Source organism: Rhinopithecus bieti, unplaced genomic scaffold (genome assembly GCF_001698545.2).
Source record: "Rhinopithecus bieti isolate Rb0 unplaced genomic scaffold, ASM169854v2 scaffold_13262, whole genome shotgun sequence".
NCBI classification, from domain to species: domain Eukaryota; kingdom Metazoa; phylum Chordata; class Mammalia; order Primates; family Cercopithecidae; genus Rhinopithecus; species Rhinopithecus bieti.
In genome coordinates, this window is record NW_016808004.1 from 1,256,054 (window position 1) to 1,278,438 (window position 22,385).

At 39.0% G+C, this 22,385-nt stretch overlaps 1 protein-coding gene across 1 annotated transcript in view; it reads left to right on the forward strand.

Moving 5' to 3' along the window:
* LOC108537538 (exocyst complex component 4) overlaps positions 1-22,385 on the forward strand; it is a 661,401-nt gene that overhangs the window by 7,188 nt on the left and 631,828 nt on the right. The window contains exon 2 of the mRNA XM_017885082.1: positions 15,327-15,516. Within this exon, the coding sequence (XP_017740571.1) occupies positions 15,327-15,516 (190 nt within the window). The remainder of the gene's footprint in view (positions 1-15,326; positions 15,517-22,385) is intronic.

The window sequence follows — 22,385 nt, forward strand, 5'->3', positions numbered from 1 at the left end:
TTTTTTTTTTTTTTTTGTTTTGAGACAGAGTCTCGCTCTGTCACCCAGGCTGGAGTTCAATGGCACGATCTCAGCTCACTGCAACTGCCGACTCCCGGGGTCAAATGATTCTCCTGCCTGAGTAGCTGGGATTATAGGTGTGCGCCACCACGCCCAGCTAATTTTTGTATTTTTTGTGGAAGCGGGGTTTTACCATGTTGGTCAGGCTGGTCTTGAACTACTGACCTCAAGTGACCCACCTGCCTCGGCCTCCCAAAGTGAGGCACCGTGCCTGGCCCCTTTTACTTTATTCTACCTTTTCAAAGTAGTTTTGGGTCTTCTAGGTTGTTTGCATTTTCTTACAAATTTTAAAATAAGCTAGTCCGTTTCTACAATAAAACCTGCTGGGATTTTGATTGGGATTAATATATGAAATTGACATCTTAATATTGAATCTTCTGATCCATGCATGGGGGTTATATATCTCCATTTAATTCTTCTTCAGTTTATCTCAGCAATTTGTGTGTGTGTGTGTGTGTGTGTGTGTATGTATGTATGTATGTGTATATGTAGATTTTAGTGTCTAGGTTTATATGTCTTTGGTCAGATTTATCTCTATTTTAGGCCACTTCAAGTTGTCCGACAGTTCATGGAATGTTGATGTTCATTAAAAAACGCATTTTTTTTCTCTTGGTGTTTTGTTTTATATAGTTTGTGTTGCTATGCTAGTTCACTAGTCTTTTCTGCTATTCCTAATCTCTTGTTAATCCCATCTAATGTTATTGTTTATCTTAGATTGTACTTTTCAATCTAAGATATAGAAGCTTATCTTCGTTATCTGGAAGTTTGATTTGGGTCTTTTTCATGTCTCTGCTTACATGTTTAATTTTTCCTGTAGCTTTGTGAACAAATGAAATATGGGTATTATAAGAGTTTTAATGTCCTTGTCTACTAATTTTATCATCTGTGCCATTTCTGGGTTAGTTTCCATTGATTAATTTTCCCTCTTCCTTTACATGCCTTGTAGTTTTTTTTTTTTTTTTTCTTTCTGAGACAGAGTCTAGCTCTCTTGCCCAGGCTGGAGCACAGTAGCGCAATCTTTGCTCACTGCAACCTCCACCTCCCAGGCTCAAGTGATCCTCCCACCTCAGTCTCCCAAGTAGCTGAGACTATAGGTGTGTGTGCCACTGCACCCGGCTAATTTTCGTATTTTTTTTTCAGGTTTTGCTATGTTGCTCAGGCTGGTCTTGAATTCCTGGCCTCAAGCAATCCGCAGGCCTCAGCCTGTGAACCACCACACCTAGGCATCTTGTACTTTTTGAGTTGATGCTAGACATTGCCAGTTTTATCTTGATGGCTGTTGGTTTTGGTATTTTTGTATTCCACTATTCTTGAGCTTTGTTCTGAGATGTGGTTAAGTTACTTGGAAACAATTTGCTCTTTTCAGGCCTTGTTTTATGTTTTGCTAGTTAGAAGCAGACCAACATTTAGTCTAGGGCTAAGTTTGTCTCACTACTGTGACAAAATTCTTTTGAATATTCCACTCAATACCATAAGAATTGTGAGACTTTTTCACTCTGGCCTAGGATGATAGGCACTATTTCCAGCCCTGTGTGAGTTCAGATCATTAGTCCCTCTAATCCTTTCAGGTTGTTTTCCTGGCCTTGGGTAGTTACCTGTCACATGTGTGCTGATCAATACCCAGCTGATGACCCTCTACAGATCTGCAGACTTCCCTGTGATGCTCTTTCCCATCTCCATTACTGCCCTGCAGATTCTAACCACTTTAATATGCAGTGTTTTGAAACCTGTTTTGTTTGTTTGTTCGTTACTTTGTTAGTCCCTGTTATTTTTTCTGGGCCTGAAGTAGAAGTCCATCAGCACTTCTTATTTTAAAAAATAGCTCTAAAGGTACTATTTTGGATTGCATCTTCTCAGTGTGGAAGAATAAGATACTCAAATGTGCTATTTAAGATGATGGGAGCTGGGTGCAGTGATATGTGCCTGTAGTCCCAACTACTCTAGAGGCTGAGGTGGTAGGATTGCTTGAGCTCAGGAGTTCAACTCCCAGTGGGGCAGCATAGTAAGCCATGAAATAAATTATGACCTTTGTCCTTATAGTGGTCAGTTATTTTATGTGCTAGGAGTTTAGCTTTGAAAACTATAAGTGTGTACAGTTTAACAGGAAGTAATAAGGGAAAATTCTTGTATTACATTTGACACCTGGTAAGAAAATAAAATATTTCAGCTGGGTGCGGTGGCTCACACCTGTAATCCCAGCATTTTGGGAGGCTGAGGTGGGTGGATCACGAGGTCAGGAGATCGAGACCATCCTGGCTAACATGGTGAAACCCCGTCTCAAATACAAAAAATTACAAAAAATTACAAAAAATTAGCTGGGTGTGGTGGCAGGTGCATGTAGTCCCTGCTACTCGGGAGGCTGAGGCAGGAGAATGGCATGAACCCTGGAGGCAGAGCTTGCAGTGAGCCGAGATAGTGCCACTGCACCTCCAGCCTGGGCGGCAGAGTAAGACTCTGTCTCAAAAAATAAAATAAAATAAAATAAAATAATAAAATAAAATAAAATAAAATAAAATGAAATAAAACTTAGGAGATTCTTAGGAGACCCTTTTCTGACTTTTATTGATTCTTTTAAAAGTATAAAGTCTTTGTCAAAACAAAGTAGAATATAATTAAAAGTGTTTTCCATTTAAAACCTATAATTGTGCTGAACATTATTTGAGAATTATACTAAAAATATCACTTGAGAGCTTGTTAGAAATGCAGAATCTCAGGTCCTACCTGACCTACCTGAGCTGAATCTGCATTTAAACAAGAGTCCCAGGTGATTTGAAAGCACAATAAAGTTTAGGTAGCCCTTAGAACAAGAAACCCCAGGCTTGAAATGTTCTCAACACATAGAAATGATAAATGCTAGTGACGATGGATATCCTAAATACCTGATAGTTCGGCTGTGTCCCCACCCAAATCTCATCTTGAATTGTAGCTCCCATAATTCCCATGTGTCATGGGAGGGACCTGGTGGGGGGTAATTGAATCATGGGGGTGGGTCTTTCCTGTGTTCTTCTCATGATAGTGAATAAGTCTCATGAGATCTGATGGTTTTATAAATGAGAGTTCCCCTGCACAAGCTCTCTCTTGCCTGCTGCCATGTAAGATGTGACTTTGCTCCTCATTCGCCTTCTGCCATGATTGTGAGGCCTCCTCAGCCATGATGAACTGTGAGTCAGTTAAACCTCTTCTCTTTATAAATTATCTAGTCTCAGATATGTCTTTATTGGCATCTTGAGAACAGACTAATACACCTGACTTGGTCATTACACAGTCTGTGAATATTACAAAATCACATGTGTGCCATAAATATGTACAAATATTTTGCATTAATTAAAAGAGATACAAGAAGCCAATTGCAATTGTTAAAAATTTATTCTAAGATAAACGTTATATAGATATATTTTTTGAAAAGGCATTCTTTTTTTTTTTTTGAGACAGGGTCTTTCTCTGTCACCCAAGCTAGAGTACAGTGGTGTGATCTCAGCTCACTTCATCCTCTGCCTCCCAAGCTCAAGCAATTTTTGTACCTCAGCCTGCTGAGTAGCTGGGACTACAGGTGTGTGCCACCAAGCCCAGCTAGTTTTTGTATTTTTTGTAGAGAGGGAGTTTCACCATGTTGGCCAGGCTGGTCTCAAACTCCTGGCCTCAAGGAATCTGTCTGCCTTGGCCTCCCAAAGTGCTAGGACAACAGGTGTAAGCTGCCAGACCCAGCCAAAAACATTATTCTTAAGCAGTGTATATACTGAAATACATACCAACAAAAATGATATCATGTCCAGGATTTGCTTCAAAATAATGAGAGGAGGGTTAGAGTAACTGGGGTTGTCAATGTAGAAGACTGGAATGTGTTGATAATTGTTGAAGTTGGATTCATCTGACAGATCTTCTTTTTTTAATTTTTTTTTTTTTTTTTTTTTAGTAGAGATGGAGTTTCACTATGTTGGTCAGGCTGGTCTTGAACTCCTGTCCTCAAGAGGTCTGCCTGCTTTGGCCTCCAAAAGTGCTGGGATTACATGAGCCACAGTGCCTGACCTATTTGACAGATCTTTTAATTTTGTACATGGTTGAAAATTCCATAAAAATTTTTATGTGTGTGTGTTTACATATGTATATGTTGTGGGGGAGGGAAGATAGTGAGAAACAAAGTTAATTGATTGATGTTTTAATAGATTAGTATATTACAGAAATGCTATATATTCTTTATGTCCTGTTCTCTCTCCCCTAGACACTTTGAATAACATATTTAAATGTCCCTGATTTCTGCATTTAAGAAATCTGCTTCAATTTGTGTAGCCCAGAATTTCCAAAATTTGACCACATAACACCTCTTAATTTTTTGTAAAACATTGTTTCTGAGGAAGTCACCAGAAAACAAGATCACTGGACGATGCTTGAAGAAGGATGTGGGGCTGCAATAGAAGTAGAAAAAGAGGTCAGTTTGGTGACGTAAGAGTAGGGAGAAGTTTTTAAGTTGACTTTGTCAACTTTGGGCTCAGTTTTATGCATTAGTGGGGTGATTTTACTTAATATTAGATAATGACCTTCTTTATTGCCTAAGAGATTTATAGCTTTTGGTGCCCAGAAGTGTTCTATAACTGAGTTAATTGAAATGTTGAAAAACTGTATGTGTTGGGTGTAGTAATTCACCCTAAGTGCTGTCTGAAGCAAGACACCAACGAATTTTCAATTGACTTTAAGCAAAAATTGTTTAGTGTCACTTGATATTAAATACATCTCTTTGTACTGTTAGAGGATATTGTTTTTATTTAGGGGATATTGTTTTTATGCATCAGAAAACTTTTCAGAGGGACTTGTCATTGTGAATTGCTATCAGTTGGGATAGGATTAGCTTGCATTTTGTGTGCTCTAATAAGACATAATTAAGAAACAAGCAATCACAATGTATAATTGAATATAATAAAATCCGATTTAAAAATGTAGTGTAGATTTGGTTATGCTTTGAGTGAAGCCGTATCTTGTATGATTATATAGTGATACACATCTTGAACATTTCTTTAATGTGTAATTTTTTACACATTAAGCTCATAATTCTGAGTAACTCAGAAAGGATATGATGAAGGTCTCTTATTTTTGTAATTCACTGGGAGCATTTATAGACTATTTGTCTTATACAAACTGTTCTGCTTAGAATAAGAGGCTTGGAAGACTTATTTCTTAACTTGTTTCTTTAGTGTTTATATTCTTAACTATCTCTTTTCCTCTTCAGTTTGTACTTTCATTCTATTCATACTTAGGACTGGCTTTTGTTTCCTGATGACATTATAGGTATGTGGTGCTGTCAGCCATTTCTTAGATTGGCTCTTTAGAATTTTAAAGGCAAAGAGAACCTGACTGTCACACTGTGAAATTAGGGCTGAATAGATACAATAACTTAACCTAATGTCTTCTGTTTAAAAGCAGTTTGGGAGAGAAAACAGGATTTGTGTTGTAAAGAATCACATCAGCTGTAGACTTTTTTTTTTGCATTGGGATTAGTAGCAACAGGAATATTATGTTCTGGAAAGATCAGTAAGCTAATAATTCCTTTTTTTTTTCATCTTGGAGTGAGGTTCTGAAACTAGTGAACTCTTCAGCATTTGTTGAGCATTTATGCTTAGTTTTTGCCTTATGATAATGTGTTAGAATACTTTGTAACTAAATCAGGATGGCTCCTTCTCTAGTACTCTTTGCATTATACAGTTTAAGAAATTTCATTGGGGCCAAGATTGCGCCTCTGCACTCCAGCCTGAGCGACAGAGCTAGAATCTGTCTAAAAAAAAAAAAAAAAAAAAATTTCACTGGAATTGTCCCAACAAGAGAGAAGGTAGCACTGATTGGACGGTTCAGGTGCTTGATGAGTAGAAAAGGCAGGGATTTGGTGATATAGTTTATTCACGTAGGGGCCCATTTTGAGTACTTTTAAGAAGGGTCACAGATTTGATTCTTACTATAGATTGTGCTCTGTAGAGCTGTTGCTTCCTGGTAAGTGATTTTTGGATATGTGAAGCTGTACTTGTGATTAGTTTTTCTGACTTGCTTGAAGGGATTTCCATTAATTGTTTTGTTAATCTTTATTATTCCTGGAGGAGAGGTCACTGGATGCCAACAAGGAATGTTCTTAATAGACAATTAAGCCCATTAACTGTTTGCAGAAAGCATGACTTAATACTAATTATTCTGCAGGTGTCGCCAAAATTCAGGTGTATTACATTAAATAGTTCTTATAGCTGGTTAATTAGTTTAGTTATCAGGGGCTGTATTAGGCAGCTAATTCTTGTGGATTTGCCAAGACTCTGTGTTGCTTATGACTAAGAGTAACTGATAACATCTATCTTGAGAAATTAGCCAACCAAAATAACACTGCTTGTGTTTTAAAGTGTGGTGTATTAGTCTAGTTGGGCTGCCATAACAAAACACCAAATACTAGGTGGCTAAACCAATAGAAATGTATTTTCTCACAGTTCGGGAGGCTACAGGTTCAAGATCAAGGTCAACCCATCAGGGCTGGTTTCTAGGGAAGCCTCTCACTCTGCTTGTAAATGGCTCCCTTACTCTACTGTCACATGGCCTTTGCTGTATAAGTGTGTGGAGAGGGCTTCTCCTTCCACTTCCTTTCTTCTAAGGACATCAGTCCTTTTGGATGAAGGCCCACCCTTATAACCTCACTTAACCTTTATTACCTTCTTTGTAGACTGTGTATCCAAATACAATAACATTGAGAGTCAGAGATTCAACATCTGAATTGGGGAGGGACACAGTTATGAACTGAAGTTCATAACAGGTGGTAGCCTGGGGACTCTTATTACTTTGAAAAAATATCCTAAACTGCTTCTAGAGTGACAATCTCTCATCACCTACAAGTAGCCTTGAGGCTCAGGCAAGAGCCCTGATCAGGCTGCTAATTTTTCACAATTGTTTGTCAATCTTACTGCATGCTTTTCTGGTTTATATTAAAATTAATAAAACATAATTTGATCTATTTAGTCCTGTAAGTTCCTAAAATTCTAGACTTAAATTAAAATGAATTGTTGGAACACTTTATACCTGGGCTATATTCAGATCTTTCAAAATCTCTAGGCCTGAATTGAGTTTTAATGTTATGTTCTTGAAGGAACTTACAAGAAATGGCCATGTAAGATTTGTGACTTTGTCTGCTTTCAGAAGACTGGTAAGGACATCTTTTACTATATTAGGTCTTCCGTGTTTTTTAAGTGAAAGAATTCTTTTAGAATTTAGGACTAGTTCAAAATTTGCTTCCTTAGGAGGAACTGGAGTCTATAATTTTGACAATGAGAATTATATCATGTGACGTGTCTCCTTTTGCCTGGGCTGCTAGGAAGCTCAGATTTAGTTTGGGGGCTCACTTCATATTCACTCTGCTTGCCCATATGATCTGCATAGTTGTCTTTTACATCTATTTGGTGTTGTTTAGCTCTGCATCTCTTTAGTCCCGCTTTCTCATTTGTATTTTACTTTTTATTGTTTATACTCTTGTGCAAGCCATCTCACATCTTTTTTGGGAAGAGGTGGGATATAATTAAAATGAAACTTGAATGTAGATATTGTTACTCAGTTTCACCATTAAATACTGGTTGAATGGTTATCAGTCTTTAACTGGGTGCTCACCCCCAAGTAGCTTCATAGAACACTCAGAGTAAAAGCTCGCAAAGTTGGGACTGGTCTGACTCCTAATTTTCTCCTTGATTCATATCCTGTCACTGTCACTCTTCCTCAAGTCTCTAAAGCCACACTGACCTCCTTGTCATTCCATGTTCCTTGAGCAGGCTAAACACATCTTGTTTCAGGGTCTGTTCTCTCTGGAATCAGCTTCCCAGATAGTGCCCTTTCTCTTTCACTTTCCAGTAAGCTGTATTCAAATGCCATTTTCATCCGAGAGGCCCTCCCTGGCCTCCTTATAAATGAAGTAGCCGCCTTCCTCCTTGTCTGTCTTGGCTTTTGCGTAGCTGTTACCTCCCAGCTCCCCTCACTAGAACATAAGCTTCATGAGGGAGGGATTGGTTTTGTTCATTGCTGTATGTATCTCTAGGCCCTCAAAACTGTGCCTGGTAAGTAATAGATACTTAGTGAATATTTGTTGAATGAATAAATGAATTAAATAGGGTCACTAGCAACTAGTATTTGTTCTTTTCTACAGATTTGTGAGCATGCATTTCTTGTGAGACAATTTAGTTACAATTGTTTCTTAAGGCTGGGAACTGTCCTCCATGACCTCTCTAGATCCTGCATGGCATTGCTGCTCATTACTTAGCTTTTACTAAGCACTCAATGTACCAGGCACTGTAAGAGTATAGAGAAAAGGTCTGCTCTTAATTCAGAAATAGATATCATCAGGAACTTTAGAAAGGGGTAGACTTTAGGGGATTTGGGCTAACAATGTTGTGATTCATAGATTATTTATTTTGTTCCTAATAATACATCAACCAACACTTCTGTCACACTTTCTATTTTCAGAGCACATTCACACACTTCTCCAGTCCTAACAATATCCTGGTGAGGCAGGTATTCTTATTATCTTACCTGTTTTACAAAGAAAAAAACAGACCCAGAAAAGTTAAGTCACTTACCAAAGGTCAAGCAGCTTGAAAGTTGCAGAGCTCTGTTTAAATCTGGGTTTTTTAAAATTCCAGAACCGGTGTTCCTTTAATGCGTATGTGGATGGCTTCTGTTTGACATACTTGATGAGGTAGTAAGAGACTTTCTTGGTGTATTCCTAATGGTAGTATTCTAGATTTGGGTTTTTCTTTTTGCATCCTCTTATTCCACGTGAGAGGTGTGCTTTTTCCTTTATTGGATCTTTCTTTTGTCTTTAGGAACAATACCGACTTTTATGTATTTTTTCCTGTCTGGACTCCATTACTCTATTAAGTCCAAAGTGAAAGCAAAATTGCTCCACAGAAGGAACCAGTGATGGTGATTGGTTATTTTCCTTTCAAAACATTGGATCGGCTATACTGAAATACAGAAGCTAGTATGAAAATGGGAAGCAGACAAATTCAGTTTTAGATCTCCCATTATTTACCCTGGGTTTTAATGCTTGTTTATGGGACTCACTTGGAGCTCATGGTTGTGAATCAACTAGAACTTAATAACATATTTGTTCCTACTAGATGTTGTTAACAGTAGCTTAACATGTGTACCGTGGTCCTTTTAGCCCTTTAGGTAAATAAATTCCTTCCTGGGGATTAATTAGTCATGGTTAAGATGTAATTCATCATGCAAAATACCAGAGCTGTCTTAGTGAAAAATTCTTAATGATCCAGAAATGTCTTTGTGTCCAGCTTAACTGGAATCTTGTTTATTCTTTTACGTTCCTCCATGAACTTGACAATAGTTTATAAGTCATAATCATTTTGAGAATAGGAATGGAAAAAAAATCTAGAGTGATTCAATAACTTGAATACATCTTGGGTTGGCAACTTTATACCATTGATCCTTTGATCATGTCTTTTATTTAGCTCATGCTTTTAAATCTTGCCCAGATTCAAGACTGTTATTACTAAAAAAGCTGCTTGGTGCTCTCTTTTCATCCCTAGCTGTCTGCTGTTCTCTTTACCTATGAACTGTGGCTTGATGAGAGTACGTGTCCTGCAGCTCAGGAGTTGAAGGCAGGAAAGATAGGATTTTGTAACATGTATAGTAGAAGGAGCATGGATTTTGGAGTCAAATATACTTAGCTTTAATTTCAACTCTGATATTAACTGTGTGCATGTGTATAAGTTACTTTACCTCTCTGACCCTCTGATTCCTTATCTGTAAAAAGGCTGGTGATAATATTTTATTATACTAGACTGCTTTGAGGATTGTCTTAGACTAGGTATGCAAAATAACCACTGTATTGCCTGGTGTATTATAGACACTCAGTAGTTTGTATCCTGTGCCTCACTTTCACCTTCCTTTCCAAACATGTAAGACACAGGGATGTCCTAAATTTGTAATACATGTAAATTTCTGCATTTAGTTTTAAAATTTCACAAGTGGAGGATGAATGAGGGTTGACTTGTCAATACTTACTGTCAAAGGGATCTTGGATAATTTTTGGACTATATTTTTTTAAAATGCAATGTAGTTTTAGGCTATATTATTAGAAATATAGTGTTCATGTTGTGGGATATAAAACCTCTTTCCATTTGGAAGTATGTTGTGTTCACTTCTCAGCACATCTGAGAGGCAGGTTAGTGAAGCCATTAAGAGCCATATGGCCCAGGTTTGAGGTCAGACACTGCTCCTTAAAGACTGTGCCTTGAATAAAAAACTCAATCTCTTTATCTCTACAAAGAGGGATAAGTATGGTACTGATATGGTTTGGTTGTGTCCCCATCGACATCTCATCTTGAATTTTAACTCCTACAATTCCCACGTGTCGTGGGAGCAACTCAGTAGGGGTTGATTGAATTGAGGGGGTCTCTCCTCGCTGCACTGTTCTTGTGATAGTGAATGAGTTTCATGAGATCTGATGGCTTTAAAAAGGGGAGTCCCTGCACAAGCCCTATTCTCTTGTCTGCTGCCATGTGAGATGTGCCTTTCACTTTCACCTTTCACCATGAGGCCTCCCCAGCCACGTGGAATTGTAAGTCCAGTAAACCTCTTTCTTTTGTAAATTGCCCAGTCTCGGGTGTGCTTTTATCAGCAGCATGAAAACAGATTAATACAGGTACCTACCTCATAAGGATGTTTTTGCAAGAAATTAATTAATATGTGTAAACCACTTAGATTAATGCCTGGCACATAGTAAGTTCTATGTGAGTGTTACCTGTTTCCGAGGGGACTTCAGATGAAAGCAAAAAGGATGGTGGGCTGTTGGAAGTCATGGTATGGAAGAAACAGTTGAAGAAATTGGAGGTGTGTAACCCAAGAAAGAACTATCGAAAGTCCTTTACCATTTAAAGGGAAATTTTATGGAAGAAGGAATAGACATTTTTTGTGTTACAGAAAAAGATGGGACTAGGATCAATGGGTAGAAATGATAAAGAGGCTGATTTTATTTGATTTTAATGGAAGGCTTTATAATAAGTAAAGCTGTTCAAAATTGCAGTGAATTGCTTTGTGAACTGGTAGAGCTCTGCATTGCACAGAGGCTTAGAAGGCTGAAGAGAGGTTCATGACCTGGCTGGTGGAGTGAGCTCAATGACAAGTGTTCTTTTCTGCACTGCTGTCTGTTCAGGTTAAGGGACTAGTGATAATCCCACACTGAAATTTGCTGGGATTTGCTAGCGTGCATGAGAACTTTCCCTAGAATTAGTCAGTTCTTTCATGCTTTTCTTTCTTTTTCTTTTTGAGATGGAGTCTCACTCTGTTGCCCAGGCTGAAGTGCAATGGTGCGATCTCGGCTCACTGCAACTTCTGCCTCCTGGGTTCAAGTGATTCTCCTGCCTCAGCCTCCAGAGTAACTGGGACAACAGGCACAGGCCAGTGCGCCTGACAGGGTTTCACCGTATTGGCCAGGCTGATCTCGAATTCCTGACCTTGTGATCTGCCCTCCTTGGCCTCCCAAATTGCTGGGATTACAGGTGTGAACCACCGCGCCTGGCCTCTCATGCTTTTATGGTCTATCATTTATTCATTTTTATTGAATATTTATCTCAGACAAATATTTATTGTCTGAGACATTGTATTTCTGCTCTCATATTGCAGAAAAGAAAACAGAGCTTGGAAATAAATATTCACTGCCTGCTGTTGCTTGGCACCATGCATTCAATCCTTGAAGGAACCCAATGACTTAGATTTTATTATTGTTGGGAGATTATTCTCCTCAGGTCTCTTATGTTTCTGAGGTTCTTGTGAGCCAAGCACTGATTGCCCTTTGTTTTAGGTTATTTTGCCAAGGATGTTTGTTTAGCAAACAGCGTTGGAAGATAGAGATGGTCTCTCACTCCAGAGCAAGGGGCAGGTGTGTTTCCAGTCCAGTCTCTGAGCTTAGATTCGGTTTTTGGAGCTTGGAGTTCTTCTCCAGAAGCTGCCTATGTGGGCAGGCTTCTCTTTGGGCCCATCTGCCTAACCCTTGTGGGATTCGGGGGCGAGGGGAACTGATGTGAACATGCTGCACTTACGCCGCTTGCTGTGCTATGAGTGTGATCAAGTCTTCTGGATTTGAGGAGCTCCAGGAATTTTGTGTCTTCTGCCAGCACCTGTGAAACTGTGGCTAACCTCTTAGCTTGCAAGTAGGATAAAATCTCAACCTTCACCATTCTTGACATTAAGGAGGAATAAAGTGAGAACCAGAGAGTTTAAACCTAATGCCCAGAGTTAAGTGATCTAGTATTTTGGGGGCGGTGGGATTTTAACTTTTGTCTTCAGAGGGTGTACTTTTTATTATATTGTGGAAAAACGCTACTGCCTTTGCTGCTGCTATTACTACTGTTATTACTAGAACAATAATAGCTAACGGCAACCACCAACATTTGTTGAGTGTTAATGACATACCAGGCCTTGTTTGATCTCATTTAATTCTCACTAACAACCCTATGTGGAAGGTATCTTAGTATTTTCACTTTATAGATGAGCAAAATGAGATGCTATTACTAAGGTCATGAGTAGTCAGTTTGGTGGAGCCACGATTCTAACCCAGGCAGCTTTACTCTGCCTGAAGAGACACCACTCTGTAGCTGTTAGGAGTGCAATCTGAAAGCAGACCAACCTGGGTTTAAAATCCCCATACTATTCCTAACCTTCATTGTGTGAGGTGGTGTAAATTAATGTAACCTCTTTAAATCTCAGCTGTTTCATCTGTAAAAAGAGGGGAGGGAATAATAATAGGACCTACTCCAAAGGCCTGTTATGAGGATTAAACATACATTCTATAAAATGTGCAACACAGCTGGCTCCTGGCAGCTAGTAAGCCTCTCTAAATATTAGCGGCTATTATTATTTTTATTATCCTTGCTGCCTTTTCTCTAATTAAAAAAAAAAGCTTTAATAGTTTTGCACTCTGAGTTCTGTAATGTAAATATTTTTCACTAAAGACAAAATATTATTCATCCCAGTTTACATCAAGAGGATACATTTCAAATATGGGGCAAAGCTGGCACAGGGTATTTCTTACATAAATATTTTCTTGAAAAAGGAAAATAGGAGGCAAACCCCCCAGTAGACCCAATTTACTCTCTAATCTTCATTTTAGTAATCCTTTCTATTCCCTAAATAACTCCTAATGATCTAGTAATGTGTTCACAGTGACAGCTGATGCCAGAGAAGGTGTCCTCTCTGGGCCTGACATTTTCCTTAATGGTAATTCTAACTAGTTAAGGTAAACAATGTGAAATGTTATATTTTTTCCACAAATGGTAGTGGAGCGGAAATCATGAAAAGCCTTGTAAAGATGGCAGACTGATTTGGTGTAGCTTTGCCAATTCTGTGACTGCTGTTACAAGGGGAAATAATAGTTAAACATCTAGGAACCCTTACCTTTGGGACAGTTTATAAATTGAAGGCATTTTCTGATTGTGCTTTACTTTAGATTAACAGCCTGGAAGTTTCAGATTTAAAGAGCAAAGTTGTGTATCATTAAAACAAGAAGAACACATGATACATGCTAAGCTGCTCTGTACCCAAATATTGCAAGTAATCTTGGTAGCTCTATCTTTGAAGCCTAGTTTCGCTTACATTCTCCTCTCTGATTTACTTTAATAGTCAAACACTTGGGTGGTATTCTCTACCTGCAAGAAACCTTGGAAGTAGTCTGGTTTAGGGTCACCAGTTTACAAATGAGGAAACAGGATCTCTCATGTAAAGGCTTTAAATCAAGTCTTGTGGTTCCCAGTAGTGTTCCTTTCCGGAGCATCGCACACTGTCCTTAGTGGCTTTTGCACTTAGCTTCTTTGCCTTCGTTCCTGCCATCCCCCTACTTGTATTCATGATAGAGCTGATCTTTTGGCATCCCTAACACCTAACAAAAAGAATTATAAAATTCTTTTGGAGGTTAGATTGAAATCAAAGACTGGCCTGAATTTCCCTATAAATTGAAAAAGGAGTTTTATATATTGTGTGGCTCATGAATTAAGATCCTTTGCTCTAAATGACAATTCAGAGCAGACTATTGTACAGTATTTTGCTTGCAAATATCTAGAAGTGGATATGTGATTAATTTGCTGACAGACCATCTCTGAAAGCAGTTCTAATGATGGACTTATAATTGATGGTATCCATCATTGAGAACCTAAAATATCCCCCTCCCTAAATTAAAAAAGATAAATGAAATAAACTAGGCTGAATGTATAAGCTGACAAATCTGAGAGAATTTAATGAAACTCTAAATTACCACAGTCAACAGATAAGAGGAAAAGGTTCCTTTGTTACTGATTATAATACTAAATTAAAAAAAATTATCCGAGAAAGATAGTAGAGGAAACAAAGATCTGTGGTCCATGTATCAAACGAAGTTATTGAAATATTTTTAATAAGTATATCTATCTCATTCCCTGGTTATTGTTGATTCATATCAATCTTGTTAGTGCTGTTTGAGGACTAGTAAGTGCAGGAACTGTCCTGTAGGATACCTTAGATGACTGCTGTTGTAAGAGATTTTAGAATTAATATGACCTTATTTCCAGACTGCTGGGGGCTCCATAGCAAATTCAGGTCATTCAAATGAGCTTTTTGGAAGGTGGTTCCTCAGTGTATAAGTAATTGTATCCGTTACTGTGCTTTCAGCTATGTATGAAAAAGACCAGCTGAAAGTGACTTAAACAATGGATATTTATTATCTCCCCTAACAAGAAGTCCTGAGGTAAGGCCGCTGCAGGGCTGCTTTGGTGGCCAAGGACATAGTGATAGCTTGGCATTCCTCCTGGTTTTTCCTTCTACGGTTACTCAGACACATGGCTGAAGTGTCTGAGTATCTTGTCTTTGTACAGTGATACCTAGGGTTGGGAAAGGGACCTTTTCTTGTTATTATTCTTGCAGAAAATTGTTCCTAGTACTTCCTTAGGTCTGTCTCATTGACCAGACTTGTCACTGATAAGGAGAATGGAACAGTTCACTCAAATCAAGAGTTACCCAGTCTCTTGAACCGTTGCTGCCTGCCTGCTAGCTGATTAAAATCAGTTCTAATGCCAGTGACAGAGGAGAAGGGCCCCTTGGATAGGCAACAACAAATCCACTTGGATGGGCTATTGGAATTTACTGTGAAGGAAGTTTTGTGTTTTGTGTTTGTAACTTACTTCATTTCCTAGTTAGTAAGATGAATGTGCTTCACCTTTCTTTTGCATTTTACTTTCAAGTTTTACTCAGCTTGATATACTCTCTGCCTTCACCAGGACTCTGTCTACTAGTGATGATGTCGAAGACAGGGAAAATGAGAAGGGTCGCCTTGAAGAAGCCTACGAGAAATGTGACCGTGACCTGGATGAATTGATTGTGCAGCACTACACAGAATTGACGACAGCCATTCGCACATACCAGAGCATCACAGAGCGCATCACTAACTCCCGAAATAAAATAAAGCAGGTATTCCTCCCTTTTTGTCCGGTGATGGCAGCACTTCCTATCAGTATAGGCGTTGCAGCTTGGAGAGGAGCCATGGTAGTGGCTAATGGTCCTTAATAAGTGATTCAAAATGCTGCTTTTCAGGAGTTCTGCAGGTATCTGGAAAGGCTGGCTGGGAAAGACCACAGAAGGCATCCTCGGGTGATTTCTCCCCTCCCCTGTGTCTCATCATTGGTTCTGCCATTATTTCTCACTGCAGTGTGGAATGAGACAAGCAAGATGGCCTCCATTTGCTTGTGTCTTACGGTCCATCCCTAACAAACTAGTAGGCGTACTGGCCCTTGTATTCTCCATTCTCATTCTAGCAGTTATTCCTGTACTTCACACATCTAAACAACAAAGCATAATATTCGGACCGTTGAGTCAGTGCCTATTCTGAATCTTAGTGGCCGACCTATTTACACTCACATGAATTGGAGGGCAGCCAGCTGAATGCCCTTTTATCGGAATCTAAACCACAGAAGAGAGTATGTCTCCTACATTGAAGTTGGTTGTGATTTGCCTGCATTTATTGTGCATTCTTGGTATTTTTTGTGAAGTGAAGAAAATTTAACCTACAGATTATTTAAACATAAAATGAAATGTTTATGAAAACAATTTTTTTTTTTTTTTTAGAGATGGAGCCTTGCTGTGTTGCCCAGGCTAGAGTGCAGTAGTGCCTCACTGAAGCCTTGAACTCCTGGGCTCAAGCAATCCTCCTGCCTCAGTCTCCCAAAGTGCTGGGATTATAGGTGTGACCCACCATGCCTGGCAAAAAAGCAAAATTCTTGAATATCATGCTTTAGTTGTGACTAATGTGTATTAATTTTTTTTTTTTTAAGTGTTTGAGATGGAGTCTCACTCTGTTGCTCAGGCTGGAGTGAGTGCAGTGGCATGATCTCAGCTCACTGCAAGCTCTGCCTCCCGGGTTCACACCATTCTCCTGCCTCAGCCTCCTGAGCAGCAGCTGGGACTGCAGGTGCCCGCCACCGCGCCTGGCTAATTTTTTTTTGTATTTTTAGTAGAGACGGGGTTTCACTGTGTTAGCCAGGATGGTTTCGATCTCCTGACCTCGTGATCCTCCCGCCTGGGCCTCCCAAAGTGCTGGGATTACAGGCATGAGCCACCGCACCCTGCCATTAATTTTTATTTTGTAGTTTTCTTTTCATGTTTTGGAACAATTTTCTTTTATTTGTTATTTTCTCCCTTTTCTCCTCCTTCCTTTCTTCCTTCCCCACGTTCTTTCTCCCCTTCTCTCTCTTCTCCTACCCCATCTTGCTCCCTGCCCCACTTTCTTCCATTTGCATTAGGTCCTAGAGAAAAATCTTGGTTCTTGGGTACTATGCTTTTTGTACCTAAAGAATAAAATGGTTTTGTAAGGAGTATTTTCACAATTGGGCAAAGGATGAACTGATCAAATAAGGATTATGTAGTATAACATTATAGTTATGTGGTTTTTAACTGTATATTTTGAGATCACTCCTTTAATACCGCTCAGTACTACCCTGTGATAAATAACAATAATTGCCACCACTTACTGAACACTGAGTCTTTGCAAGGGATGATTATGTCCAATCATCTCAATGAATTTAGAATTTGAACTCTAATCTCCCTGATTCTAAAGCCTTTGATGCTGATTTTCAGGCATTTTTAAAGCAGCAGAAACTTTTTTTTTTGGGTGATATTTTGTAGAATACCAGCATATCAATCATTAGGAGAGGCAATGCTCTCCTCTTATTTGGTTTTGGGGTGAGAGATCTAAAGCATCATGCTTGGTTCTCCCCACTACTGTGGGACTGAGGGATGCATAGACCGTGATTTAAAATTCACTGCCCTATGCTATGAGATTGGTTAGGGGACTGTCTGGCCTGTATCTGCCCAGTAACAGCTGTGCATATGGCATCTTCATGTTTTGTTTTGTGTCCATTAGGTCTTATATTATGATTTTGTAAGCAGATATATAAATTATGCTTCTACAAATACTGATGATATATGACTTTCAATGTCTAAGAGTCTAGTTGCAGAATCAGTATGCTCTTAACCTTTTTGGAAGCCACATGTTGACCTCTCTACATTTTAAAATTAACTGGGCATTTTTTTTTTTTTTTTTTTGAGACAGAGTTTCATTCTTGTTGCCCAGACTGAAGTGCAATTGTGCAATCTCAGCTCACCTCTACCTCCACCTCCCGGGTTCAAGTGATTCTCTTGCCTCAGCCTCCCGAGTAGCTGGGATTACAGGCATGCGTCACCATGCCTGGCTATAACTGGGCATTTTTGAAAGGGATACTATAAATGTTTGCCTTTACAAGTGCTGAGTTCATCCTATGGATTTATCTGTGAAACTTGGTAAAGTTATAGATCACTTGCTCTAGATTTAAAGTAAACTGTAGTCCATTTTAACCCAATATACTAAGCTCAGGAGGGGTCAGTGAATGTATAGAGCTGCTGACCTTCTGGCTTTGCCTTGGGTAATCACAGCAAAGGTGAAGGACCTCATGGTATGTGTGTTTTCTGATTAGTCTGGTTGACTGAAAAGACATTGTCCTAATCTCACGGGAAGCACCAGCAGTGATTTCTGCTTTGCTTCCCATCACTCTGAGTCAATAGCATCTTTGCTGCAAACAGACAATGTTCTCCTAATATTGAAAAAGAGCCTCGTCTTGATCATTTCACATTTGTTTTAGTAGCCACATTTCTGACTGTCCTTATTTTCAGTATGCTAGAGTTTTGAGCAAAAGAAAATAACAAAACTTTATTATATCTGATAGTTGTCAAGAAAGTAAATGTCATACTATTCTGGGTTATGAATTAGCTTCAGTATTGGGAAGAGAAATAAAGGGTCAAAGCTCTTTTCAAAAGAGCCTTTAATAATTGATTAATGGGAAAATAAAAGTGTTGGGGGAAAACGAAAATGAATTTGTTTTTGACAATTTTATACCATGACAGTCCATTTCTTATCACCAAGGAAACACTGATGTTTTCTCACTAATCTTTTCCTGTCATTTTTGGCTTTTAATTGCACTTTGGATTATATATGAAATATAGGTATGTATTTTTTTAAAGTGAAAACATGGATGATTCAGTAACAATTGGGCTACGTTGTCTCAGAGCCAAGCAAGATGCTGAGAATGTGTAGATCTGAGTTGAAATTTTCTTTGTGTTCTCTGCCAAAAGAATAAGCATTCATGCAGCAAATATCTGTTGAGTGCCCGCTACATTGCTGGTTCTGTTTTAGGTGCTAGGGCTGCACAAATGGGAAACACCAGTTCCTGTCCTCATGGAGCTTATGTGCAAATGAGAGGATAGAAAACGAACTAATAGATAATGTTGAGCAACATTTATGTTGTCTCTATGTATTGAGTGTCTACTTTGTGTTGAGGATTGTTCTAGATTTTCAGGTATAGAAGTGAAGAAAACACAAATGTTTCTTTTTTTTATTTTTTATTATACTTTAAGTTCTAGGGTACATGTGCACAACGTGCAGGTTTGTTACATATGTATACATGTGCCATGTTGGTGTGCTACACCCATTAACTCGTCATTTCTATTAGGTATATCTCCTAATACTATCCCTCCCTCCTCCCCCCTCCCCACAATAGGCCCTGGTGTGTGATGTTCCCTTTCCTGTGTCCAAGTGATCTCATTGTTCAATTCCCACCTATGAGTGAGAACATGCGGTGTTTGGTTTTCTGTTCTTGAGATAGTTTGCTTCCAGCTGCATCCATGCCCCTACAAAGGACACGAACTCATCCTTTTTTATGACTGCATAGTATTCCATGGTGTATATGTGCCACATTTTCTTAATCCAGTCTGTCACTGATGGACATTTGGATTGATTCCAAGTCTTTGCTATCATGAATAGTGCTGCAATAAACATACATGTGCATGTGTCTTTATAGCAGCATGATTTATAATCCTGTGGGTATATCCCCAGTAATGGGATGGCTGGGTCAAATGGTATTTCTAGTTCTAGATCCCTGAGGAACCGCCACACTGTTTTCCACGATGGTTGAAGTAGTTTGCGTCCCACCAGCAGTGTTAAAAGTGTTCCTATTTCTCCACATCCTCTCCAGCACCTGTTGTTTCCTGACTTTTTAATGATTGCCATTCTAACTGGGAAAACACAAATATTTCTGTCCTTGTGGAGCTTACATTCTACTCGGGGGAGACAGACTATAGACTATAAGTGAATATATGAGTAAAGTGTGGTATAGCAGATGGTGAGAAGTGCTACACACACCCCCACCCCCCCACCAAGGAGGGGAGACTAGGGAGTTGCTGTTTTAGCTGGGTTGGCCAGACAGGGCTTCACTGAGGTACTATATGAGCCAACATCTGAAGGAGTTTAGGGAGAGTGTCAGGAAGAGCATTCCAGGAAGAAAAGACACAGGTGCCCAGATCCTAAGGCAGGGACATGATTGGAGGTTGGGAGCAGCAGCAAGGTGGTTGGTGAGGTTGAAGCAAAATGAGGCATGGGGAGAGTGGCAGGAGAGAGATGAGAGAGCTAGGGCATGTGGTGTGGTGGATGGGTGGATGGAAGTCACGTAGGGTCTTGTAGATCACTGGAAAGACATTGATTTTAACTATCAGTATTGATTGTAAGGCTTTGAGCACAGGAATAACATGGTGTGGCTAACATTTTAAAAGGCCCACTCTAGCTGCTGTGCTGGGAATAGATTTCAGTGGGGACCAAGGCAAATGAAGATGTTCATATTTGTCCATTGCCACTTTTTAAAGCTTGAGACCACAGAACTGTTTATGCTTCCCATTTGAGACAGAGTCTGTCTCCATCACCCGGGCTGGTGTGCAGTAGCACCATCATGAGTCACTGTAGCCTCGATCTCCCAGACTCAGGTGATCCTCTTGCCTCAGCCTTCTGAGTAGTTGGGACCATAGGTGCGTTCCACCATGCCTGACTAATATTTGATTTTTTTGCAGGGACTGGGTCTCTGTATGTTGCCCAGGATAGTCTCATACTCCATCAAGTGATCCTTCTGCCTTGGTCTCCTAAAGTGCTGGGATTAGAGGTGTGAGCCACTGTGCATGGCCTACACATCTCATTTTTTGACATTACTTTCATATATTGATTTATATTATATTGGTAGATTCTATGTTTTTGAGGATAAAAATGAGCTGACAGATGGATTTAACTTTCTTCCCTGATGGTCCAAGCTTTTTTTTAAAAAAATTTAATTATTGATTTATTTTAGAGATAGGGTTTCACTGTGTTGTCTAGGCTGGAGTGCAGTGGTGCCATCATAGCTCACTGCAGCCTCAAACTCCTAAGCTCAAGGGATCCTCCTGCCTCAGCCTCTTGAGTAGCTGGGATTACAGGCACTCACTACCATGCCTAGCTAATTTTAAAATTGTTTTTGTAGAGTCGAGATCTCAACAGAAGGCTCATAGGCTCAGCCTTGATACCATGTACAATTGATCAGGTCAAGTAATGTGGACGATAAGCAAAATAATTGGGCAGTTCTATTACTTTTGAATGCGTTGTAAACTTTCTCAAAATGAGATGTTATTGCATTGGTAAACCTCCAATTCCATAGGTCTTGCCAGTTCTCTCATAATAATGACCGACCAGCTTATTATAGCAGCAGCACCAAAATAGATGGATATGAGTTGAGACAAATTGGGGATTTGGGCCAAATGAATTGGTGTGTTTCTCTATGGTGTACTAGGTGAATGAGATGACCTCAGATTTCTTTAAAGTTACAGAGTAGTCTAATGCTTATCACTGGAGCAGAGTAGGTTGAAGGGAGATACCTGGCTTTGTTGTGATGTGCACACAAACACTTAACATTTCATCCCAATTTTGACCACCTTGTTGGTACTAGATCAAGTTTTGAATCTCATTTTTCTTGCCTATAATGAGAAATAACTGTACACGATTATTCAAGTGAAGTTGTTAGGGCTTAATCATTGAGTAATGAAACATTTATTGTTTAATATATACCTAAAATAATTCTGGCTTTTAAATGAGATTATACCTTGAAAGGTAGAATTAGAACGAGGAGTAGCCTTAATATTAAAAATGTCCTAGTAGAACAACAAGGTTTGATAGGAAGTTATTTACAACCCAAATATAAGATGGAAAATTCTAGCCACTTGTATAAGAAAGGGAGAAGGCCTTTGGTTTCTATAAATGGACATGCTAAACAGTGGGTAATAATGAGATATAATTTTAAATGTGTGCAGCACTCTAGAGCACATTAATGCAGTCGCAGGAACCATGAGGTGATCTTTCCATTAAGTTCAGGTGTGTGTGTGTTTGTGTACTGTATTTAGGCTCTGCAGCTCAAAGGAAGGTATTGGAAAGCGTTGAGGGGAGCCTCTCAGAATTTCAGACCTTAGAATGGCAACTGAAAAAACCCGGGGAAAGAAAGCATAGGCAATACAAGTTTGAAGGTAATTTAAAAATGATCTATAGTTCTAAAAGGCTTTTAAACAGAACATTGAATGGTATTTCCAAGATTTGTTCTTTCTAGGTGCTTTCTATAAGACTCCATGGAAAAAATTGGGTTGGTCTCTTATGACAGGAGAAAACCTATGATAGTGCTTATATGTAGATTTACTTTTGCCAACAAAATTCAACAAAAACAAAGAAGACATCTCAGTATTTTATACTTTTAAAATTAAGAATGATGTCAACACATTAATTTTCATTTACTATCCTTGCCTCATAGAGAATTTTTCAGGATATTTCTAGTCTATAGTTTCAATGAGCTGTTTGCACGTTGTTGTATTTTATTACAGATAATATGCATACGCAGAGGCATTCCCACACTTCTTTATCTTTTCATTGATCCAAATTCAGTACTTTTCTTTTTTGTTTTTTTTTTTTTTTG